General features: G+C 41.1%; 1 protein-coding gene and 1 long non-coding RNA gene across 3 annotated transcripts in view; one reads left to right on the top strand and one right to left on the bottom strand.

The window, feature by feature from the left end:
* Positions 1-224: 224 nt before the first annotated feature.
* Positions 225-19452, top strand: LOC139077931 (uncharacterized). Its single transcript, XR_011530606.1, has 3 exons — positions 225-427; positions 5088-5203; positions 18665-19452. It is a non-coding gene; the product is annotated as an uncharacterized lncRNA (long non-coding RNA).
* Positions 15018-26609, bottom strand: part of CCL28 (C-C motif chemokine ligand 28) — a 37145-nt gene continuing 25553 nt past the window's right edge. Inside the window, exons 3-4 of one of the 2 annotated variants that reach the window (XR_011530605.1) lie at positions 24377-24621; positions 15018-15411 (exon numbers count right to left, since the gene is read on the bottom strand). Coding sequence is in view for 1 of the 2 variants with exons in the window: in XM_070587628.1 (XP_070443729.1) it covers positions 24429-24621 (193 nt within the window). In the remaining variant the exon portion in view is untranslated. Of the gene's footprint in view, positions 15412-19145; positions 24622-26609 lie in introns of those variants that run through there. The other variant, XM_070587628.1, reaches the window with a different exon arrangement.

The raw sequence follows: 26609 nt of genomic DNA, 5'->3' as shown, positions 1-26609 counted from the left end.
ATGTCCACACCCGGGATCCAAACTGGCGAACCCTGGGCCACCGAGAAGCGGAACGTGTGAACTTAACCACTGCGCCACCGGTCCGGCCCCGGAAAATTTTAATATAAAGAAGTTTTAACTAAAAACATGATTGGTATAAGAGGGATAAACTAGTCCAGAAGTAAAGAGAACTCTACAGAATATAGGAATAGCAGATAGAGGGAGTAGCCACCATCCCTAGAGCTGAGAGAGACCTTCAAAGGAGACACCTCAGCTCCACCAGGCTGAGAGCCAGACTTTGTTGGAAAGACCTTGGCTGTGGCTCAAGGAACGGCAGAGAAATTGACGTAGTGCCATGTCCTTTGGAATTTGCTGGAAATTCACCTTCCAGGGTGCTGGGGAAGTTGTTGGGGTCCACTGGAGGCACTGGGCTACAAGGCTGCTCCAGGTAAGGAACCAGAAGGGGGAGGGGGAGAGCTGCTGCCACCACTCACCCCCCTGCCACCCAGTGCACTGTGCTCCCCAGGAGCCCATTGAGGGGGAGACAAGGAATTAGGAAGCAAAATCTCCTTTTTAACTCCTGCAATACCTTTCTAGCACCCCTCTACTAACAAACCTTAGCATCGATCATGCCAGCTGACAATGGAAAAATATTTAAAGGTTCCAGAACTGTTTTCACAAAGCAGGCAAAAATGGTGAATTTGGAGCTGAGAGGCAACAGATCCATAACCGGCATACCTAGACACTGATTTGATTGTATTTTACAGTGATATCAAGTTGATTCTATTTTCTGACACTCTTAAATGCTTTTGAAAGTTCAGGGTAACCCCACATAAAGTAGTAAATATCTGTGTTTATCCACAGGCAGCTGAGAGCTTGGAGGTAAATATTTGCACTCTCTGTTGTTCCCTCTAAGGGAACACTGAGAATTTTTCTTCTCCAGATAGCTGATTATGTATTCAGATGATACTCATAGGTTCTGCTAGGTTTTTACCACTCCTTTATCTCCTTCCCAATGAAAGTTTGTTCCTGTCACCTCTTTTCCTAGGCTTCCAATCTTTATGGATTTATAGCTTTTTATTTTTTATTTATTTATTTTTTTAAAGATTTTATTTTTCCTTTTTCTCCCCAAAGCTCCCCGGTACATAGCCGTGCATTTTTAGTTGTGGGTCCTTCTAGTTGTGGCATGTGGGACCCTGCCTCAGCATGGCTTGATGAGCAGTGCCGTGTCCGCGCCCAGGATTCGAACTGAGGAAACTCTGGGCCGGTGAAGCGGAGCGTGCTAACTTAACCACTCAGCCACGGGGCCAGCCCCTGGATTTATGGCTTTTTAGAAAATCTATGTATGATCATTTTAGCCAGTTTCACTAGGAAGCAAATATCAATGTACGTTTAATTCATCTTTACTTGGAGGTCTCTGCCGTGGTTTTAGTGGCTGCTCTGCTAAAGGAGGAGCCCACCAATTCTTCCCCTCAGGAGCTGTTCTCAGTCCATGCTGCTGTCAACTTCAGAGAACACACGGGAACTCTCAGTGGTCCCACTGAAGCGTCACCCAATTCGAGGAGACGAAATCAAAGCACATCCCTGTCCAAAGAAATTCTCCTCACTAAATTGTCTCTTAAGCACTCTTCTTTCAATTCATTAATATCTTTGTATTAGTCAGGGTTCAGCCAGAGAAACAGAACAAGTAAGAGATATGTATTGAGAGTTATTGCAAGGAATTGACTTACATGGTGGTGGAGGCAAACCCATAGGGCAGGCCCCCAGGAAGGGCAGGCCCCCAGGAAGGGCAGGCTGGAACTCTCCAGGAGGCTGCACTCCATAGGTGAAGGCTTTTTCTTCAGGGAAGCCTCAGCTCTGCTCCTAAAGCCTTTCAACCAATTGAATCAGGCCCACTGAGATTATCTAGGATAATCGCCCTTATAGTCAATTGACTTTGGATTTCAATCAAATCTACAAAATACCTTCTCACCTGCATCAGTGTTGGACTGAATCACTGGGAACTGTAGCCTAGCTAAGTCGAAACATAAAACTGACCATCACACCCTTATTATGGGTTGAGTATTTTTAGAACTGTGAAACCAATGCTTGAGTATTACCTTTGACAATATGCATCTTATTCTAGCACTCACTTTGGAATTTTATATCTATTATACCAATTTAATTTTCTTTTGCACCTTCCTGATGTTCAGCTTAAGAGAATAGTCTAGACTAATGAGCCTTTTGTTGGTAGTTTCCTGAACTTCCTGCCCTCACTCTCATCTTGTTCCATCATTCACTGCTCAGGACATCTCTTGGCATCCCTAGTTCTTAAACTGGAGGCAAGTTTTGCACTTATGGCCGTACTCTGGTGCACGTCTCATTCCTCCTGGCTCACACATTTAACTGGCAATGCTTGTGTTGTTCCACTTAAGCCCCATCTTCTCATAGAACACTTTGGGTTCCCCAGTCGGTTCCGGCCTCATTCAAGGGACGTGCCTTCCTCCAGTGCATCTTATGCTCTGCCCCCACATTGAGATAAATGTGGCTCTGACCTTCTTACCACTCTACACTGAAAAACACCAAGCCAGGTAGTCCTAATCTTTGCCACCAGCGGCACAAATCAGGCATTCCTCATTACTTACAGAATTAAATACCAAAGCCACAGTCATTCAAAGCCTCCCTTAATAGTATTCTGATCCCTTGCAGAATTTTCTCACCAAACCAGTCCATCTACTCTGCCTAAAATGCAGTCCACACTTCCCCATATTTCTGCCTTGACTTGTGCTCTCCTTCTCTCTGGAGAGTCTTGGCCCTCATCTCCACCCACCAAAATCTCACCTGCCCTTCAAAGTTCACCACAAATGACACCCACTCCATGAATTTTTCTTGATATCCTTAACTGGATGTCATGCCTCCTTCTTTAGTACCTTATACCTCTTACGGCACATACAAGTTATTCCACATATTGATGTTATTTCCCACACATCCTTAGATTAGAAACTCCTTGGGGACAGACACTTTTCTGGCTAATGTTTCTATTGCCTCTAGCATCTAGCACAATGTTTTGCCCAAAGTAGATCCTTAACAACTATTTTTCTGAAATGAATATATTTGATCTGGGTCATTATTTCCCTAAAAATGTTGTGTAATGAGCTGCACATATGATCTCTGAATCAGAAAACCTGATTTTCAGCTCACCCTTGTTATAGCCTTATCGGTTCTGGCCCTCATTCTCTTCATCTTTAAAATGAGAGGTTTTGGTCAGATGATTTTCAGAATTCCTGTGATGTTCTTAAATTCTAAGATTTTCTTTTCATTGCCTAAAATGAGAATGCTAGATTGTTTTCACAGCTCTTCAGAGAGATAATCTGTGCCCTGAGGAGAAAGATGTGTTATATAAGGTGACAAAGTTTGAGTTGCTGAAACCATATTGGCTTGGCCACCCTGACCCGCCCTGTCTTGCTCTGCCTGGGGCAGCCTGCTACTGGCACCCACCAATCAGGGAGCAGGAAACCTGGTCAGAGGACTAGGATGACAGCAGGCGGCATGGGAGCAAATGGAAGGGCAAGAAGAGAAATTGAATGCACTATCTCAGAGAGGCAGGTGACACAGAATTTCTAGGTCTTGAGCAAAGAGAGGAAGAGATATCAGTGAGTGAAATCAAATCAAAAAAGCCTTTTGGGAAAAGTGAAAATTTGATTAAGAAAATCTACTCTTGTATTTTTTTTAAATAAACTTTTATTTTAGATTAGTTTTAGGTTTACAGAAAAGTTGCAAATATTTACAGAGTCCCCCTATACTCCACACTCAGATCCCCCTATTGTTAATGTCTTACATAAGGTACATTTGTCACAACTAATGAACCAATATTGATAGATTATTGTGTTCTAAATCTAAATTTCCTCAGTTTTTGCCTAATGTTCTTTTTCTGTCCAGGATACCACGTTACATTAAATTGTTACATCACCTTAGGCTGTGACAGTTTCTCAGACTTTTCCTGTTTTGTTTTGTTTTTTTGCTTTAAAAGTACTTTTTCTTTCAGTTTTATTGAGCTATAATTGACATACAGCACTGTGTAAATTTAAGGTGTACAGCATAGTGACTGGACTTGCATATATTGTGAAATGATTACTGCAATAAGTTTAGTTAACGTCCATTATCTCAAATAGGTACAAAAAAAGGAAAAATATATTTTCCTTGTGAGGAGAATTTTTAGGATCGACTCTCTTAGCAACTTTCAAATATGCCATACAGCAATGTCAACTATAGTCATCATGTTGTACATTACATCCCCAGTACTTATTTACCTTATAACTGGAAGTTTGTACATTTTGACCTTCTTCATCCAATTCCCCCACCCCTCAGACTTTCCCTGTTTTTGATGATCTTGACAGTTTTGAGAAATACTGGTCAACTGTTTTGTAGAATTCCCTTCAACTTGGGTTTGTCTGTTGTTTTTCTCATGGTTAGCCTGGATTTATGGGCTTTTTGGAGGAAGTCCTCAGAAGTTAAAGTGCCACTCTCATCACATCCTATCAAGGTTACATACCATCAGCAGGACTTATCCCTGTTGATGTTGACCTTGATCACCTGGATAATGCTGTGTTGCTTAGGTTTCTCCACTGTGAGAGTATAGTATATTCTTTTTCCCCTTTCCATACTATACTTTTTGGAAGGAAGTTACTTGGTGCAGCCTACATCGATAATTAAATGTACTAAAGAAATAGTAGTACTTAGCCTACTACTAAGGGGTGATACTCCTCTGAGTTTATTTTCTCTCGTCCTCTAGGTTTGTCTTGTTTTTCTCATAGCTTCATTGTCACTCTGGCCCATCACCTCTTCTCTTCTCCTCCATTTTCTGATGTAGTGGCATTTCCCCTGTGACAGATGAATCCCTATGAAAAAAGCATTCCTGTCTCTCTACTTCCTTTTCACAAAAATGTAGTATATTAATCAGCTACTATTGTATAACAAATCACCCCAAACTCAGTGATTTAAAATAGCAATCATTTATTTGCTAGCCAGGATCAGCTGATTCAAACTGGGTTCAGCAGAACAGCTCTGTTGAAGCTCTGGGTCTGGCCACCTTAAATCTCTTCTCTATGTGTTTTCATTCTGGGACCCAGAATGGAGGGAGAAGCTACCTGGAGCAGAGGATTCTTCTCCAATGACAAGAGAGCCAGGCCTGCTGCACAAGCGCTTTTTAAGCTCCCGTTTGCATCACTTTTGCTAATGTGCCAAAGTAAGTCATGGGGTCAAGTCTCAAGTCAAGGGGAGAGGAAATACACTCTGCTTTTGTGGGAGGAGCTGCAAAGTTACATGGCAATGGGCATGGCTACAGGGAAGGATGAAGAATTGGAGCCAATAATGCAATATATCACAGATGATCACAGTGGATCCCAATTTCAGTCCAGGAAAGAACCTGCTTTGACACCACTCTTGATATGGATGACAGGAAAGCCAGTAAGAGTTATTGTCATTGATCTTCAGCTATGGTATTGGGGAAGCAGCCTTGGTGGAAAGTGGAAAGAGAATGGCAACCTTCAAAAATAGAAATTAGTTTAAGAGGGAAAGCAAGAACCTTTATTAGGGATCAAAGAATTACAATTCAGGGAGCACATATTTAAGTAGAAAGCCAAATAGTATCTCAATTATAGGAGAGGGGCTTAGGATTTTTATGGGAAAAAGGGAGGATGAAGTCAGTTGTCTTAAGGAAGAATTCATTGGTGCTAGATAAGGTAAGGCTAGATTTGTACTTTGTAGATTGGCTTGAGGTTCAATGATCAGGCAAAAGGCTAGACTTGTGTTTCATTGATTAGTTAGCGAGTCCATCATCAACAAAGTCCAATTTCATCAGTCCTTACAGACAGGATATTCTTGTCCTTACTGACTTCTTGGAATGTTGGCAGTTTGGTCCAGTTTGGAGGAGAAAACAAAACGTGCAAGGCAATTCCTCAGAAATGGCTGCTTGGGTTCTATTTTAATATCGCTCCACTCAGATCATCTTTCACATTTTCCCCCTTTTGATCATGATCTGTCTCCAAAAGCATCACTGATCAAACACTGGAAAGTATTGCTGATCAACTATTGGAAAGCATCGCTAAACATCCATCATTGGTTCCTCAGCACCAGGAAGGCTCATTCCTGATGTGCCATGTCCCACGTAGGAGGGAAAGCGGTTTCCTCAAGAACTTTTAGACCACATTTGAGCATAAAGAGAACCAGAGCAGAGAAGGCTCTAGCCATCAAGTTCTTTTAAAGGTAAACATCTTCTGTTTCTTGAAGTTTCTCATGTGAAGTTTCACAAGCCTTAGTAATCGTTTCAAAGCACCGAGTGACCATTATCCGAGTGGTGTTTTTGAAACATCAAGCTATGCAGAGGACGCAAAGTTTTACAACAAGAATTCCTGTCATAACAAACAAAATGCTGAGTCCAAGTTGAAGAAAAGACCTGACCAGGAGGCAATGTCCGAGGGCAGCAAGCTAAAGAGATCAAGGAACCACAAGATGCCAGTGGGCACTCCATTTAACCATTTGGCTTGTGCCCAAATTCTGTCTAGTTCCATCTTTACCTTGCCAGAGGTGTTTAGCCAAGTAAAACAAGAGGTGTTCACAGCAGTTACCTCTTAAATCTCTGGAGGTTAGATTGGTTAGACGAGAAGTTCTAGACACCTAGCACAATGAATTAGGGGAGGAATGGCGGAGACATTGGTAATTAAATGTACTAAAGAATTTTCTAGATTCATGTACAGATGATGCTTCTGATGACAAACCCAAAATGCCAAAACCAAAGGAGAAAGATTTCCTTTTTTTAAAACTTTTTATTGAGATTATGATAGTTTACAACCTTGTGAAATTTCAGTTGTACATTATTGTTTGTCATTCATGTTGTAGGTGCACCACCCTTTGTGCCCACTCCCCACCCCACCTTTCCCCTGGTAGCCACTAATCTGTTCTCTTTGTCTACATGTTTAACTTCTACATATGATACGAGTGGAGTCATACAGAGATTGTCTTTCTCTATCTGGCTTATTTCACTTAACATAATACCCTCAAGGTCCATCCATGTTGTTGTGAATGGGATGATTTTATCCTTTTTTATGGCTGAGTAGTATTCCACTGTGTGTGTGTGTGTGTGTGTGTGTGTGTGTGTGTATACCATATCTTCTTTATCCAGTCATCAGTTGATGGGCACTTAGGTTGTTTCCATGTCTTGGCTATTGTAAATAATGCTGCAACGAACATAGGGGTGCATGGGACTTTTGGAATTGCTGATTTCAAGTTCTTTGGATAGATACCCAGTAGTGGGATGGCTGAGTCATAAGGTATTTCTATTTTTAATTTTTTGAGAACTCTCCATACTGTTTTCCATAGTGGCTGCACCAGTTTGCATTCCCACCAGCAGTGTATGAGGGTTCATTTTTCTCCACAACATCTCCAACATTTGTTACTTTTCTGCTTTGGTTATTTTTGCCATTCTAACAGGTGTCAGGTGATATCGTGTAGTTTTGATTTGCATTTCCCTGATGATCAGTGATGATGAGCATCTTTTCTTGTGCCTATTGGCCATCCATATATCTTCTTTGGAGAAACGTCTGTTCACGTCCCCTGACCATTTTTTGATCAGGTGGTTTGATTTTTTGAGTTGTGTGAGTTCTTTATGTAGTATGGAGATTAACCCTTTGTCAGATACCTGACTTACAAATATTTTTTCCCAATTGGTGGGTTGTTTTTTGGTTTTAAGTCTAATTTTTTTGCCAGCTTACTTTTGATACTAAAACTCATTTACTTAATTAAATCAATTTCAAACTTAGCCAGCTTGACCATCCACAAAACTCTTTTCTCAGGGTTCCTCTTCAGTAAACCTTCTCTAACTTTCTTTTTTACATTCAGAATTTGCCCTTTTTTTACCCAGGCTTACTTTAGAACAAATTTGCTTTCTCAACAAAAATATCTCCATTTCTTAATCCTTCTTTTTTGTTACTGAAAACATACATGGCACAAGACATGTTTATTAACAGACCTAAACATCTTTTAGTTTTTTCTGTAATAAGAAGCTGAAAGTAGATAAACCTATGTTTAGTAATTAATATCTAGTATTTTGTCTTATTTGGAAATGACTAGATACTCAATAAATTTCCATTGTTTAACTTAATTTAGCAAAACTCTAAGGTTTTGAGTTATCAAAATGTTTTGAGGTTATTTTTAAGTACATATACCATAACACAATTGTTGCTTAAAAGTTCACCTAAAAAAATCTTTTAATCTTACTTACATTTACTTAAAGATGTTAGATTTTGGAAAAGGGCATTTCTATAGACATTTTTCTCTTTTTTCTTTTTTTTTTCAGTCTTAGAAATTGGTAATGGTCTAGGTAACAGTTCCTGGAGAGGTTACAAGCTTTTTTTAAATTTAATTTTATGGATTTTTTTTTTGAGGAAGATTAGCCCTGAGCTAACTGCTGCCAATCCTCCTCTCTTTGCTGAGGAAGACTGGCCCTGAGCTAACATCTGTACCCATCTTCCTCTACTTTATATGTGGGACGCCTACCACAGCAGGGCGTGCCAAGCGGTGCCATGTGCGCACCCAGGATCCAAACTGGTGAACCCTAGGCTGCCGAAGCAGAACATGCGCACTTAACTGCTGCACCACTGGGCCAGCCCTGGTTACAAGCTTTTTGAGATAAATAGGGGAGGTTTTGGGATGGTGAAAGGGAGTGGGTGGAATCTGAACTGCTTCTAGAGCTGCATTTCTAGTTTTGCGAGATAAGGATAATTGCTCTCAGTTCCTCAGAAATTAGATTGTAACTTAAATGACATTATAGTTTGATCAACCTGTCCAATTACATCATCCCTAATTTTCTTCATTCCCTCTGGGTGTGTAGTTTTATTTTAACTTAAGGAAGAAGACCTATAAAAAATTTCTATCTGGCTCCAAATATCAGCTTCCAGTCTGGCCAAATTTCTGATCATAGCTTATTAAATCCTTTCAAAGGTCTTGTCAAATTTCAGCCAGGACAAACAGTAAATATTTCTGACAGTATTAAACAATTCAATTAATTTTTTTTAAGACTTGATACACAAAATTCAAGATTTATTTTTCCTACAAGAAAAAGGCCAAACACCAGTGTCTTATCATACAAACAACTATAGAAACATGCTGTAGTGACAAATTAAACTCTGAATGACAACGCAGGAATAAAACAGTATCTGCAGAAAATATTTAGGAATACTGCCAGTGTCTTCCTGCTTTTTAAAAAATCTGTTTTGCATATAAGGAAATGGCTTGGAATGTTATGTGCTGCAAGAATATTTTGAGTCCTACATACATGTGAAAATATATATATATTTTTCCATATTGTTTTATTAAGATTATGGTAGTTAACAACCTTGTGAAATTACAGTTGTACATCATTACTAGTCATGTTGTAGGTACACCACTTCACCCCTAGTGCCCTCCCCCCAGCCCCCCTTTTCCCTGGTAACCACCGATCAGTTCTCTTTGTCCATATGTTAACTGCCACCTGTGAGTGGAGTCATAAAGAGTTTGTCTTTCTCTGTCTGGCTTATTTCACTCAACATAGTACCCTCAAGGTCTATTCATGTTGTTAATTTTTTCGAAGAACCAACTCTTTGTTTCATTGATCCTTTCTACTGTCTTTTTTGTTTCAATATCATTTATTTCTGCTCTAATTTTTATTATTTCCCTCCTTCTACTGACTTTGGGCTTTGTTCTTCTTTTTCTAATTCCGTTAGCTGTCGTTTGAGGTTGTTTATGTAAGATTTTTCTTGCTTATTGAGGTGAGCCTGTATTGCAATGGATTTCCTTCTTAGGACTGCCTTTGCTCCATCCCAAATTAGTTGGTACGGTGTGTTTTCATTTTCATTTGTCTCCAGATAATATTTGATTTCTTCTTTAATTTCTTCAATAATCCATTGTTTGTTCAGTAGCATGTTGTTGAGTCTCCACATTTTTGCCCCTTTCCCAGCTTTATTCTTGTACTTGATTTTTAGTTTTATAGCATTATGATCAGAAAAGATGCTTGATATTATTTCAACCCTCTTGAACTTATTGATGCTTGCTTTCTTTCCCAAGATATGGTCTGTCCTTGAGAATGTTCCATGCGCACTTGAGAAGAATGTGTAACCTGCTGTTTTTGGATGAAGTGTCCTATATATATCTATTAGGTCCATCTGATCTAATTTTTCATTTAATTCTATAATTTCCTTGTTGATTTTCTGTCTGGATGATCTGTCCATTGGTGTTAATGGGGTGTTGAGGTCCCCTACTATTATTGTATTGCTGTTGATGTCTCCTTTTAGTTTTGTTAATGGTTTCTTTACGAATTTTGGTGCTCCTGTGTTAGGTGCGTATATATTTATAACTGTTATGTCATCTTGGTGGACTGTCCCTTTTATCATTATATACTGCCCCTCTTTGTCTTTCGTTATCTGTTTTGCTTTGAAGTCTACTTTGTCTGATATAAGTGTGGCAACACCTGCTTTCTTTTGTTCATTGTTAGCTTGGAGTATAGTGTTCCATCCCTTCAATCTGAGTCCGTGTTTGTCTTTGGGGCTGAGGTGTGTTTCCTGGAGGCAGCATATTGTTGGATCTTGTTCTTTGATTCATCCTGCCACTCTGTGCCTTTTGATTGGAGAGTTCAATCCATTTACATTTAGAGTGATTATTGAAACGTGGGGGCCTACTGTTGCCATTTTATCACTTGTTTTCCGGTTCTTTTGCATTTTCTTTGTTTCTCGTCCCATGATTTTTGGATTCCTAATTCAAGTAGGTAAATTTCTGTATTGGCTTTCTTCTTATTTGTAATTTGTGTCTTTATTCTTGTTATTTGTTTAGTGGTTACCAGGTGGTTTGTATAACACATCTCGTAGATGAGATACTCCTTTTTCCGATAGCCTCTTATTTCCTTAAAGTAAAACGTTCCATCCCTTTTCTCTTCCCCTTCTAAGTTGTTATTGTCAGATTTTTTTTTCTCTTCTTTTTTGTGTTGTGAGTTTGTGGTTAAAATGACTAGGCTATATTTATTCTTGGTGTTTCCATTCCATTTATCTTTAATGTTTTATTTAACTTTTGCTAACCTGTCCTGATGGAGAGCTGTTACTTTGTGTATTGTCCTCCTGCTTATCTCCTTTGTTCTGGGTTTTGTAACCCCTTTCCTTTTTTGATTTTTCAGGAATGAGGTTCTTCCTGAGCATTTCTTGAAGAGGAGGTTTTGTGGCAATGAACTTCCTTAACTTTTGTTTATCTGGGAAAGTTTTTATTTCTCCATCGTATTTGAAGGATATTTTCGCTGGGTAGAGTATTCTTGGCTGCAGGTTTTTGTCCTTCAGAGTTTTGAATATTTCATTCCAATTGCTTCTAGCCTGTAAGGTCTCTCCTGAGAAATCTGCTGATAGCCTTATGGGGTTTCCTTTGTAAGTTATTTTCTTCTGCCTGGCTGCCCTTAGTATTTTCTCTTTGTCATTGACTTTTGCTAGTTTCACTACTGTATGCCTTGGGGTTGGTCTTCTTGCATTAATAAAGTTTGGAGATATATTGGCTTCTGTCAGATGAAGTTCCATCTCTCTCCCCAGGTTTGGGAAGTTCTCAGCCATTATTTCTTTGAACAGGCCTTCTGCCCCCTTCTCCTTCTCTTCTCCCTCTGGTATACCTATAATCCTTATGTTGCATCTCCTAATTGAGTCAGATAATTCTCGGAGAGTTTCTTCATTTCTTTTTAGTCTTAGTTCTCTCTCCTCCTCTGTCTGCAGCATTTCTATATTCCTGTCCTCCAAATTGCTAACTCTGTCCTCCATATTATCGACCCTACTGTTCAGAGAGTCCAGATTTTTCTTAATCTCCTCCATTGTGTTCTTCATCTCCAGTATTTCTAATTGGTTCTTCTTTATAGTGTCAAGGTCTTTTGTGACATAGCTCCTGAACTCATTGAGTTGTCTATCTGAATTCTCTTTTAACTCATTGAGTTTTTTAATAATGGCTGTTTTGAAGTCATCGTCATTTAGGTTATAGATTTTATTGTCTTTGGGATTGTTTTCTGGGTGCTTATCATTTTCCTTCTGTTCTGGAGATTTAATATATTTTTTCATACTGGTTGATGGCATGGATTTGTGCCTCTGCCTAGAGATAGAGTTTAGTCGCTGCTTCCACTTGTTGTGACTGGTGTGGGGGTGGGGAGCAGCTGTTTAGACTGCACCAACAAGGAACCCTGTCAGCTGTTACTGACTGGACCTGGACCCCTCCTCATAGTCACAGTGGTCCTGTGGGGTCCCTCGTTGGTTGTGGGGGCAATCACAAGCAGGCCTCAGGCTGCTGGTGCCTACTGTTGCAGCCCACTTAGACATGCTCCCTCCTTGGGTTCTGCAGCGGTGTTATGGGCTTTCCCAGCAGCCAGGAGCAGGATCACCTATAATCACAGCTTTGTCCCTGACAGAGCCCACAAGATCACACTTGTCCACTATAGGTCCCAGCAGAGCTATGGGTATCTTCTGCAGTCTGTCGTTAGCTCACCTAGCTGTGCTACTTTTGCCCCAGGGCCTTCCAGCCTTGTGATTGCCAGTCAGGACCTCTCCACTAGTGCTGTGAAGAGGCTTTCACTGAGGCTGCTGTAGGAACCTGGAGTTCCCCCCTGGGCCATGTAGCCGTTTCACTGGAGCTCCACTCTGCCCCACACCACTCTCATGGAATCTCTGGGAGCCCCTTGCCTCGTCTGGGACACGGCCAGAGTTTGTGGACCTGGCAGCGGCTGACAAGCCACTGCCTTGCGGGGAATTCTTCTCTAGGGAGCTTCCTGGTGTTCCGAATGCTGGACGGGGCCTCCCTGACAATGGCGAGCAGAGGCCCTCCCTGCCAGGGGGTGCAGGACCCTGGAGCCTCTCCCTGGGCCACAGAGCCGGGCGCTGGAGTTCCACCCAGTCCCTCAGTATGTCCAAGGGAAGTCCGGGCACCCCCTGCACTGACCCGTGCACAGCCGGAGACCATGGGCCCAGCAGCAGCTGGCGGGCTCGTGCTGTGCCGGGGAATCCACTCCCTGGGAGCTTCCTTTTGCTCTGGTTTCTGGGCGGGGCCTCCCTTTTAATGGTGAGCAGAGGCCTTCCCTGCCAGCGGGTGCGGGACCCTGGAGATTCCCCCTGGGCTTAGGTGTAATCGCGGGGGGCTTAGGTGTCATCACGGGGGGCTTAGGTAGGGCTGTTGTCACCTGTTTCCACCGTCACTCAGCTGGTGAGTGCACACTCCCACCCTTGGTGCATGACGATGCTATGGGGGAGTCCGCTGGAAGAGAGCCTCTAGCAGGTACTAGGCTGTCCAGGGGTTGGGGGTCGGGAGTCGGAGAGTTTTCACCTATTTCCACCTCCTCCCAGGGGGAAGTCCATCCTCCTTCCGATGTATAGCAGCACAAGTCTCTTAGGCATCTTGAGATGCTATCTGGACATCCTTTGTTAATTGGTGAATGCCCAATTAGTTGTATATTCGAAGGGGGAGAGGCAAAGAAGACCACTCACTCCGCCATCTTGGTCCCACCGGCAATTCCATTAATTTTTAATTTTAGTTTCTCCTTGACTGTATATGGGAATAATGTAGCAGTGTACCAGGAAATCTCTCAGAGTTTCATTAATTCTGGAAGGAGCCCATACGAGGGCCCTCCTTCAAAGTAGATATGGGGGTGTCTGAAAAGCCATTAACTTACCAGACTTTTTTATAGTCTTTTCATTTAGGTCCCTCTCATATTGTAATTTTTCATTAGCTTTTTGCAACAAAACTTTCCATAAGGCTACTTTGGAATTTCAAAGCCTTTGCTTTTAAATGCACTTCTTAAATAATCTCATCTAATTGGAACACTACTTCTAACTGCCAATGTAATTCCTCTGAGGCTGACAGCACTTTGGTAGGACCCTAGTCACAAATGAAGTTCAACCCACATTTCTGTCCAGCCATATCTGACTCAAATGGGGTGCAACCCCCATTTCTGTCTGACCATACTTTGGGCCCCCAACCTGATGGTTACCAAGCCAAGCTCTCAGGACATGAAATAAGCTTAGTAAGATTTTGTTGTTCTTTGTAAATATTTATAGCTTCCAAGACTGTAGTTTTTAAGCAGGTGTGCTGGAAGGTGGTGTGCTTGACTCTTTAGAAATTAAAGATTGCATTTAATTTGTCTGGTCCATGATTCTCAAATCTAGTGCTCAAAAAGACAAGTTTTGGAAGCTTAGAGAAGCCCCAAAGTGTCCACGGTAATTTTAAACCATCTTTAGTATTATCAGTCTACGGGGACAAAAATTTATAAAAGTCCCATAGTAAAGAAAAGCTTGCACCTTAGAATGACAATAGGTTTTTTTACATGTACATTAATGGGTTAGCTAAGCCTTGAGTCTCTTGTAGCCAAACTAATACTTAAGAGGGATCTTTCATGGGGTTGGAGATTGTGTGATGTTTTTACAGTGTACCTCATTACATAGAAGTTTTCTTGAGGTTGACAGGTAACACAGTGTTAGTCTAACCTGTTTTGTGACCACCTTATCTGGGAGATCTCTTAAGGTGGTGAGCATGCTAATGGCTTTTAAATGCTCAACACATGCCCACCAATTTTTCGCCCTTGGCTTCCAAGATGTCCCATAGCAATAGCTTTTACTTCATGTGCACATTAACCCACAGCAACGTTCATCTAAGCAGAGAATTTTACTGAGTGAATCCCTCCAAAATTCAAAGTACTCACATATCTACGGGGGGCATTCCCTCCCAGCAAACGCTGCATCAACACTGTCAGCGGGAGTCCCCTCATTGCATGAGGGAAACCTCTCCTGCAATGACCACAGCCACTGCACCCATCCCAAAGAAGAGCACTAACCTCAACCAAAGGGAGGGAGATCTGAGCCTGAGAGGCCCCACGATTGGAGGAGTCATCTGTGTGTGGAAGCGGCTAAGTACACAAGAGGGCTTGTGTTGGTACCAAACCTGTTTCTAGGGAATGGTAGTCCTCAAATGTGAGATCACTTCAGATCCCACTTCTAACACCGTATGTCAACCAACAAAAACAGAAATTGGTTTTAAGAGGCAAAGCGTTTATTTGGGATCAAAGAATTGCAATTCAGGGAGCACGGATTTAGGTATAAACCTAAAATAGTGTCCCAATTATAGGAGAAAAACTTGGAGGTTTTATGGGAAAAAAGGAGATGAGCTGAGTTGTATTAAAGAAGAGTTCATTGGTGCTAGATAAGGGAAGGCTAGGTTTGTACTTCATTGACTGGTTAGCGATTCCATCATCAGCAAAGTCCGATTTCATCAGTCCTGACAGACAGGATATTCTTTCTCACTGACTTCTTGGAATGTTGGTGGTTTTGTCCAGTTTGGAAGATAAAGAAAACAAGACGTGCAAGGCAGTTCCTCTGAAACGGCTGCTCTGGCTCTATTTTAATATGGCTCTACTCATGTCATCTTTCACAAGAGGGAAAAAAAGCAAAAACAAAACATTACAAAGCGCCCGTATCTCAAAGAGCTGTATTTATACTTTATCCTTTGCTCTTGGGTTCTCTCTCTTTCTACCTCCCTCCCACCCAAGTCTCAGAAGTTCCTGATAAACGGCAAGAGGAGGTTAGACTGTGACATTTTCTCAAACTTCTCTCCAATCCAACACAAATCAATGAAACAGAAGCTATTTCCATGCTGTGAAACAAGTAACACACATGTCTAAAAGATAGGGATACGTTTTTTTGATGCCCAATGAGAATATCTTGTAATACCACCAGCCAAATGATCAGATTTTACCTTTCTTCAGTGTGACCCCCCAGGGCCCAGGGGTATTGTCTCAACTGTGCTTGCGGACAGATGATTTGTGTGCTTTTACTCCGGCCTTGTTTCTGCTGCCTCACCTATCAATGACCAACATGAAGTTGCTGCTCTTAGGGGCAGAGCCATCCTCTGTCCCATTGGTGATGGCCCCCAATGTCACCACCCAGGCCCTGTGAGGACACTGCTCTCCCCTTAGCTATTCTTTCTGAACACAAAGCTGATCCTTCCTGAGCTCTCCACAGCCAGATGGAGGCCAGGTTGTAATGTCTAACAGGGGCGCAAGTGCTAGGAATCAGAGGGTGAGAGTCGAGTTGGAGAGAATACCATCTCAACGGTTTTTCTCAATTTAAACGAACCAGAATACAGTCTTCCCCTAAAAAGAACTAATCGTTACTGAGCACCCCTTATGTAGCAAGCACTGTGCTTTACGTTAAATCCTCACAAGAATCTTTTTGTTTTTAATGACTTCAAACTCAAACAACACAAATTTATTATCTTAACGTTCTGAAAGTGAGAAATCTGAAATGAGTCTTGCTGGGCTAAACTCGAGGGATCTGCAGGGCTGCCTTCCTTTCGGAGGCCCCAGGGGAGCATCTGCGTCCTTGCACTTTCCAACTTCTAGAAGCTGCCTTATTCATGGGCTTGTGGCTCTCTTCCTCCAGATTCTAAGCCAGCCACAGTGGGTCGAATTTTTCTCACAGACCAGCACAGTTCTTCTCAGAGACAGATCATTCTTCTGTTGTCACATCCCCGTCTCTGACTCCAAAACCACAATCTTTTTTTTTTTTTAGTTGATGTCATCATGGTTTATAACATTATGAAATTTCAGGTGTACATTATTATTTATCAGTTTCTGTATAGACAGTATCATGCTCACCACTAACAGTCTAATTTTTATCCTTCACCATATAAATGTGTCCCTTTACCCCTTTTGCCCACCCTCCCCTCTGGTAACCACTGAATTGTTCTCTTTGTCCACGTGTTTCTTTATCTTCCACATATGAGTGAAATCACATGGTGTTTGTCTTTCTCTGTCTGGCTTATTTTGCTTAACATAATACCCTCAAGGTCCATCCATGATTGTTCACAACAACAATCTTTGAGCCAGGTTTTATCATCTCCATTTACGGCCATTTACAGATAAACAAACCAACATTCTTCTTCTTATTTTTTTTTTTTTTTTTTTTTGGAGATGGAGAAAGGTTTGTTCAAATCAGCCAAAATGAGAAGGTGGGAGGATGGGTTTTCTCAAATCTACCTTCCAAACTGACACTCTGTACAAGGACTCCAATCAAGGCTGGTCTGACCCCAACAATCCAGTGCTTTTTCTACCACATAATGCTGCATGAATAAAAACTCAAATGTTAACATTAGCTTTAAAAAAACATTCATTTTATCAAATGATTTTTTGGAGAAATTTCTTTAAAAAACTCTTCTACTGTATTTACAATTGAATTCGATTTATAAAAATAAATTGAATACTGACATAGTTTTCAGGAATGTTTAGTTTATAGAAAAGAGATTCACATACAGTTCCTAAGTTGTATATGTAGTTTTTAAATAGCAACTGCTAACTCTAACAAAAACTCAGGCAAGCATATTAATACTAATATTTTAACTATTTACATAGTGGTCATTGTGAATATGGTATATTAGCTCAAGATAATATACAACATCTGCTCTGCCTTCAATGCCTCTGACTTATGAGCCTGAAATATGGGAAAATTGACCAGATTTTGACATTTGGTTTTGGGGAACTAGAAATGCCAAGTTTCTCCTTTTACTCTTGGAAAGTGGCTTGAGCCCATTTTGGATCCAGGAGCTATTTCTAACTTAAAAAATTGATGTAGTTGTATTAAGGATCACACCCAGGGGAAATAAGCCTCATTTGGGCATGTCCTTTAAGGGAAACAGAACCTTGGAATTGTCATCTGTTGTCTACACGAGTCAGATATCTGAAATAATATCTTATGCAACTAGTAAGCCTTGCTCCATTGGCTTGGGCTGTAAATACAGTCACATTTCTTTTATTTTTCCAATCAATCAATTGCAAATCAATTTACCTTTATTCACAAGAACTAGACTATTTCCTTCTCAAGGCCTCTCTGTCTCCTCCACCTGAATAGTATAAGAATTCAACCCACAGCAGAGCAGTCCTGCTTTCCAAAACCAGGTAGAGACAGAGATTGGAGTCTCCTAGCATGGTTGCTGTGCTTGCGACCATATGGCGTTGTTACTGAATTCCAGCTCCTGTATCCTTTATTAGCAACTTCTACGCTCAGATATTCACTGAGCACCTTCTATGTACCAGACACTGTGTTAGGCACCATGGATGTAGCTGGAAACACACTAGAGATGGCTTCTGTAATCAGCCTTTCCCAATACAATGGGGCCCAGAGGATGATGCCCTTACTGGACCAGACATACAGACCAGCTTAGGGAGAGCTCCACAATTGCAGCCCTCCTGGGTCACACACAAGCTCAGACACTGTGTCCTAAGTGGCAGGGTCTTGTGAGCCTTGTCTCTCAACCACACACTGAGGTAGAAAGAATCTGCCTCCGGGCCCAAACACCAGGCCTCTTGTGATGTCGAGTCTGAGTCATAAGCTGAGAAGAATCCTCCCTTCAGGGGAATTTCCCTTAGTGCCAGTTGATGCCTTGCCTGCCCGTGGACCTTGGATTGTTATCCTGACAGGTTTTCCTAACTCTCATTTCAGCAGTTCAGGTTAGAGTGCTGGTCCCTTTTCCCAGATGCTCTGGCCCCCTTGTGCAAATCGTATACTTCTTCCCCAGAATTTTGCATAGATCAGTGGAAGAAACTGCCGCTAAGCCATAAAGGGGGAGTGGGAGATCTTATTGTGACCTTTGCCTTTGCCCACTGACCTTTACATTTATGCAGCAAAGGAAGCCACTCAAGAAACCCTTCACAGAACAACTGAGACTACCAAATCACATCCCAAGGTGACTTCCTGTCTCTGCCCAGAAAAAAAGAGGCTGAGATAATTGAAACCACAATAGCACTGCTTCACCTGTCTTCATCTTTGGGGAGAGAGAAGGATGAGACTTTATCTGCTTGACTCCGGAGAATTCTTATTTACAGACTTCATTTTCCAACAAACATTGTGATTTTTTTTTCACTGAGATATAATTGACATATAACATTGTATTAGTTTTAGGTGTACAACACAATGATTTGATATATGTATATATTGCGAAATGATCACCACAGTATGTTTAGTTAACATCTGTTGCTGTGAAACGTTACAATTTTTTTTTCTTGTGATGAGAACATTTAAGATCTACTTTCTTAGCAACTTTCAAATGTCCAATACAGTATTGTTAACTATAGTCACCATGCTGTACATTAGATCTCATGACTCTTTTATTTTATAGCAGGAAGTTTGTACCTTTTGTTCACATTTACTCATTTTTCCCACCCACCAAACCCCCACCTCTGGCAACCAGCAATCTATTCTCTGTGAGCTCAGGTTTTTTAGATTGCACATTCAAGTGAGATCATATGTGATTATTTTTTAACTAGAGCAACACAGAGCAAAGTGATGCGTTGCAGGTGGGGGTTGAGGGGGAGAAAGAAAGGACAGTAGTTTTCCACAAAAGCAAAACATGTGCATGTGTGTTGTATCGGATGTTATATATAAATAAAAAATATTTTGTATATTTATGCCACCGAATGTTTTATATATGAAATTTTGGTTGTCTATCACTTTGCTAACCTATGAAGTCTAGAAATGGGCATTTCTGATGTCTCCCCTGCAAATCTTCAAATCACTAACCAGAACTGACAATGAAGTGAATTGAAGTTAAGCTGCACAAATAAGGTAGGCATGTTGGGGAGCTGCTCGTTGGGGTTCGTGATACTGACTCCTTTGTGTCTGATCTTGTTCCCTCATCAATAAACTTGTGAGATACATCTATATTGTTGCATGAATTATAGATTGCCCTTCCTCATTGGTGGATAGCATTTCATTTTATGAATATAACATTTAAAATCTATCCATTCTAACGTTGATGGGCACTTAGATAGTTTCCCATTTTCAGGCTGCTATGAACATTCTTATACATTTGTTTTGGTGAACATATTCACTTAACTCGATATTACTTAAGTGTGGAATTTTTGGGGTCATAGGGTAGTTACATGGCTTTAGTATATAAGACTAGACAGTTTTCCAAAGTGGTTTTACTAATTTACACCTCCCCCCCTACCCCCAGCACACATAAGAGTTCTGGTTGCTCCACATCCTTGCCAACACTTAGTATTTTCATCTTTTTAATTTTACCCATTCTGGTAGGTCCAGGGTCACTCTGAAAGTCGAGAATCAAACAGGGAGTCATCACTTTTCTTCATGCTTTATAATCCCTGAGGACACCATGACCCCACTTTCTTCCCAAACCTAGGTTTTCTCACAGATTGTACAATTTGCCTCCATTGTGATCTGGGTTTAGCAAAGTCAATCTGTCAGAAGCCATCTCTTCTGCTCTACCTCCTCTGCAAAGAAGGTTCTTTAACTCACTGATACAGATCATTATGCCCTGAAGAGAAAAGTGAACAGAATTGAGACACAGTCCATTTTATGGAGGTTGATGTCAGAGCTGTAGGGAAGAGGTAAAGAACATAAAAATTCTGAGATGAAGAAAAGCTTGAAAACAGAGGAGCCCACTCACACTGGGTTTATTTAATTCACTCTCCCAACCAGGTCTTGGCAGAATTTAACCCTTACTATCCTTCTCACTCTTCAGTACAGGCTGGTCACTACAGGGGTGTATGACTGTTATGTGGTGTCTTGTTTTCATCATAATTAGCCAAATGAGAGGCCACTTGCTTACGTATGCTTTATCAGTAAATATTTATTGAATGTCTACTATGTGCTAAGCCCCAGATGAAGGAAGGAGATGCCCACTGTTTTGGTAGTTTACGCGGAGGTAGAGGTGGAGAGGCTACAATATGCCAATTAATCAAATTATCTGACAATGAATTATGAGGAACAGCAGAATCACAGCATTGGGGGTAGGATGGGATGAACTTGAAGTTCTCTTAAATTGACCAGAGGGAAAGCATGATTCTATAATTATAAAAAAAACAATGTGCATAATTGTCAAAAGAGCATCACGTTGATTATGTAAATTGTGAAACATATGTCATAGTTCGATTTGTTCTGTGATAATATAAAAGTTTAGATCTCACAGGGAGGGGCACTAATACCCCTCTTAGGTAATCTTCACCCACCTTCCCGCATTGGTTAGTCAAACTCCATGGTACAAGAAAGAGGGAGCATTTTGGATTATCTGCTAGCCAACCCAATTTGGACTGGAATAGTTAGTGGATGTTTAATGGCACTAAACAGAGAGTCCATGTTTCTATAAAAAGGGAGATCCTTTTCAACTTAGATTAAATTGAAAGCTGCAGTAATCTTCCCATCAAAAAGGGTAAATATAGGGGGCCAGCCCCATGGCCAAGCGGTTAAGGTTCTGTGTGCTCCACTTCAGCAGCCTGGGGTTCTAGGTTTGGATCCTGGGTGCGGACCTACTCTACGCATTAGCCATGCTGTGGAGGCATCACACATACAAAGTAGAAGAAGACTGGTACAGAAGTTAGCTCAGCGCTAATCTTTCTCAAGCAAAAAAAAAGAGAAGGATTGACAATGGATATTAGCTCAGGGGGACTCTTCCTCCTACACACAAAAAAGGGGGTAAATATAAAACTCACCCACTACCCCAGGGTGACCAGAGCACAGAGGGAGCCTTTTATCTTGCCCTTGAGCAAGTCATTTTATCTCTATGAGCCTCAGGTTTCCTCCTCCATAAGGTGGAAATATCAGTACAAAGCTTGCAGGATTGTTGGTGAGAATAAATAAATCACATGCTAAATTAGTGTCAAGGAGCAATTTGGTGATATTTTATCACAAAGGCTATTTGGTGATACTTTAACCTACATCACGTTCAGCACCTCCATGTGTCCCATTATCCGCTCCAAATTGTCCTGGCAACACCACTTCCTGGGACTGGCCAGAAGGGAGGCACAGGACACCTGACCCCTGGCAAAGTGAACGCTGTGCTCCTGCCATCTGATGGCTGTTGATGAATAAGTGAAAAGCAATAAGATATATTGGGGTATATGAGGAAGCCACTTAGTTTAAAACTAACTTGGCCTGGCCTTGTTTTTCCAGAAAAGCTGAACATGGCCTATCAAGCATACATTGTACATCTGCTTTAAACATTTATAATGTCCCAAAGCCAAGAATGATGCCCTTAAAGATAAGGATGTATGCCTCCTCCCCATATCAGCATTTCTCTAAAGATAAGCCTTTCTTCCCAGAACCTAAGGATTGATTACTGATCTGCTGTGCTCATCTTGTGACCACTGACCTGCTGTGCTAGAAAAACATCTTGTGACTGTAGTAAGAGAGAGATTCCTGTCATATTTGATGGGAGTTCTTTGTTCTAAGACGATATATGACCACGGTTCTTCAGAGTGCTTCCTTCCTTGGTGAAGGTTCTCTCCCAGGCCATAGTCCTCAAAACTGCCTCATGTAGGGGCCGACCCCATGGCCTAGTAGTTAAGTTTGCACAGTCCACTTCAGTGGCCCAGGGTTTTGCCGGTTTGGATCCTGCGTGCGGACATGGCACCACTCATCAAGCCATGCTAAGGCAGTGTCCCACATAGCATAACCAGAAGGACCTACAGCTAGAATATACAACTATGTACTGGGGGGCTTTGGGGAGGAGAGGGGGAAAAAAAGAAGATTGGCAACAGATGTTAGCTCAGGTGCCAATCTTTAAAAAGATAATTTTAAAAAACTTGATCATATAATAAATTCATCCCAATTTTTTTTTTTTTTTAGGAAGATTAGCCCTGAGCTAACATCTGCTGCCAATCCTCCTCCTTTTGCTGAGGAAGACTGGCCCTGAGCTGACATCCGTGCTCATCTTCCTCTACTTTATATGTGGGACACCTACCACAGCAATGGCTTGCCAAGTGGTGCCATGTCCGCACCCGGGATCCAAACCAGTGAACCCTGGGCTGCTAAAGCAGAATGTGAGAACCCAACCACTGCACCACTGGGCCGGCCCCCCAATTTTGATTTATAGATTGATTATGGATTATTTGTGTTGACACTGTTTATGAAAGCTAGATCTTACTCTATATCTCGAAGCTTCTGTGAGCAAAAAAGAGTCCAAAAGAGGAGCAGTGCCATGGGAATCAATGCACAAGATGTGGGAAAGGTTAGGAGTTGAAAGACGTAGGCCCCTTGTTTAGGGAAAGCGTCAAATCGTCCCTCCTGAAACCCAACTCTGGACCCCTCCCTAGTGCTGCTCCAAGAGCTGACTGTGGGAGGCAGACAGCCGCTGAAGCAAAGCAGATTTTTTTTTTCAGCATCAGAATTTATCAATCCAAACAACAGTAGTGCTCAAACTAGGTGTTTTAAAGTGATATGCAGCTAAAACTTTTCTACGTAGAAAATGAACTCTAATGTTCATGAACTCCAAATACTGCAATAATAAATATACAAATTCATACAGGAAGCATTCTTACCAAAAATGTTAAACCTGAACGTGATCATGAGAAAACAGACAAATCCAGAATGTGGAGCAGATTATGGCTCATGCTCTGTTAAAAAGTCCATGTCATGGGAGGACAGAAAAGAAAAAAAGCGGAAGAACTTTCTTAGATTAAAAGATATGAAAGAAATATAACAATTCATTGCAATATGTGAACCTTGATTGGTTTTAAAAAAACCTATATAAAATGCTCTGGAAATAGTCGGGGAAATTTGGATGTAGAAACATAAATATATATAATATATATTAGATGACAATATTATATATTAGGTTAGATTAATATGTATTTGTATATATTATTGAAACTATTAATTTTTTAGGTCTAAAGCTGGTAATGTGATTATATATAAAATGTCTTTATTCTTGAGGGATGCCAAGTTGTAACACCAAAAAAAATTTAGGAGTGAAGTATCATGATGTTTGCACCTTATTTTCAAATTGTTTAGCAAAAAGTTACATATTTATATAGATATAAAATGTTTTATATACACATACATACAAAGAGAAGAGAGAGAGAAAGCAAATGTGGCAAAATATTAACAATGATTAAGTGAAAGATATACAGGTGTTCACTGTACCATTCTTTCAACTTCTTTGTAGGTTTGGAAAATTTCATAATAAAAAAGTTGGGGAAATTATGTCTGTATGCTGCTCTCAAAATATCATATGAAGATAAGTACAGTTATACTCCGCTTAACGATGGGGATTCATTCTGAGAAATGTGTTGTTAGGCAATTTCGTCCTTGTGCGAACATCATAGAGTGTACTTACACAAACCAGATGGCATAGCCTTCTACACACCTAGGCTCTGTGGTACTAATCTGATGGAACTGCCATCGGATATGTGGTCCATTGTTTATAGAAACGTCCTTATGTGGCACATGACTGTATTATCTTTTGATTTCATTTTTCAGTTGAGTATATTACTGATTACATTTGCCTACTGTATAATTGTTCCTTTTAAAAACAAATATTTTGTTTTGCCCTCTTGGCTTCCAATAAGGAACATTCACGTGATAAATTTATAACCAACCGTGGCCAAGTTCACTTCAGGAATCATCTGCGTAGATTCACTCGTCAACTCTCTAATAAGGCGTTTCATGGTCGTGTGTTTCATGTTTCCTATGATGTGCCCCTTTACTGTTCCTCTTGCTGGGGTGTTTCTTCTTATGGCAAATGGTGCCTTTAGCATTTTTCTTGGCTGCTTGTTCTTTCATCCACTTCTTAATATTATGACTGTGCGGGCTGACACAGATTCTTCTGCGCTTGACATGAAGGCTGCCAAGAAGGGAATAAAATAAAATCACTGATAGAAAGTACAAGTAAGTAAAAGCTTAGTGACTTCTGGGCAGTTCCCACTTTCAGACACTTTTAGTGTTTTCTTAGAGACTGAATCCTAAAGCTGAGCACCACAAGGCTGAATCTTAACCTTACTACACTGTTGCCTGTGTTTCCTCAGACATCGGCAGGAAGTGTGAAAAGATGGAGAAGGAGATTGCAATAAAATGTATATGTATATATAAACTATAATAGAAAAAAATTTTTTAAAAAGGAAGAACCTGAATAAAAAGGAGGGTACTTTACAAGTCAGTGAGTAAAAAAGAAAAAGACAAAGGAGAAAAGAATATGAGGAGGAGGCAGAGGAGGGAGAGAAGAAAAACCAGGTGAAAATTTTCTTTCCAGACCCCAAGCTTCACTCATCAAAACCAATTCACTCCTCATTGCGCATCTCAAACATATCCTCCTCCATTAGGTTTTTCTAGATCTTCTCAGCTAAATGCTCTCTTTTTTCCTTTGCGTCTCTGTGGTGCTGATTACTTCTCTACTGGGGCTTAGTTTGCTCTTTTTTTTTTTTTTTTAAGGAAGATTAGCCCTGAGCTAACATCTGCCGCCTATCTTCCCCTGTTTGCTGAGGAAGACTGGTCCTGAGCTAACATCCGTGCCCATTTTCCTCCACTTTATATGTGGGACGCTTACCACGGCATGGCCCGCCAAGCGGTGCCATGTTCACACCCAGGATCTGAACCTGCGAACCCCAGGGCCACCGAAGCAGAATGTGTGGACTTAACCACTGCGCCACTGGGCCGGCCCTTGTTTGCTCTTTTATTTGAGTGGGGTCTCAAACTTTCTCCTTTCCCTGTGATGCTATGCTCCTTGAAGGAGGACTAGTCTGGAAGTTTGTCTTGAAAAGGCCTTGTGCACAGTAGCAATTCAGTAATTACTTGTATATATAAAGGGAAAATTGTTCAAAATAAGAAAAGTCTGGTTCTGTTTTCAACAAACAATTAACTAAAATATTCTAAGCTTTTGTTAATATTTTAATGTAATATAAATCTATACCATATGTCAGAATTTGTTTTCCTTTCATTTTTGCTATATGAAACTTTGAACTTGGGGTAGGAGAATCCTATAGCAGCATTCACAATTTCTGTTAAATAGAAGAATTTCTTGTTACAAAAGATATTGTGACTTTTAACTCCCCATCAGGTGCCCTCCAGCTCTTATTAAATGTCACAAATCCTGCTGGCTGTACATATACGATATTTCTGTGTCTGGATAAACTGAAACTCCTGACCCTGTTATGTGGGGGGAAAGTATGGGGGACAGAGAGTAGGCTGCCATATCTCCAGATGACCCAGGCAGAATCACCAGCCAACAAATGGGAGGGAAAGTTAGGACAGGCTTGAACAAACTTAAGCATAATAAAGCTGGCATGTGGGGATATTAGTTTGAAAGAAGTGAGGCATCTTAATAGGAGGACAATATATTCTCTAAGTGTATTAGCCTGGGAGGCTGCAAAAGGAAAGCTACTTCTCACTATGCTGGTTGGTTTGCCTTTAACTATTACAGGAGGAAACTTGGCTGTAGTACTAATGTGGAGGAAAAAACAAAAATAAAGAGTTGAAGCTCCTATGCTTTGCAAAGGACTAAAACTGTCTCCTTTCCCTGTGGTGTCAGCAAGAACCCGGGCAACAGGCAGTGGAGTCCACTGACAGTCCACTGACAACCAGACAAGCCCACAGATTACACAGAAGAAAACTAGGGCTCAACTCCATTATTCCGTGGGCAGTGAGGAGCTTCAGGGATGGGCACTGGCAGGGGGCCGAAGGGAGAACTGGATGGGGGCTGGAGACAGAGGATGCAGGGAGGCAGAGAGCCACAGAAAAACAGGCAACAACCCCATGGGGACGCTTTTCAAAGGCCTACCAGTGAGGCCTCAACCTGTCAATGTCACACAAGGGGAAAATCAGCTACCAGAACACAGC

This window comes from Equus przewalskii, chromosome 20 (genome assembly GCF_037783145.1).
Source record: "Equus przewalskii isolate Varuska chromosome 20, EquPr2, whole genome shotgun sequence".
Lineage (NCBI taxonomy): Eukaryota > Metazoa > Chordata > Mammalia > Perissodactyla > Equidae > Equus > Equus przewalskii.
Note: the sequence above shows the minus strand (reverse complement) of the source record. Positions and strands in the feature narration are given on the sequence as shown.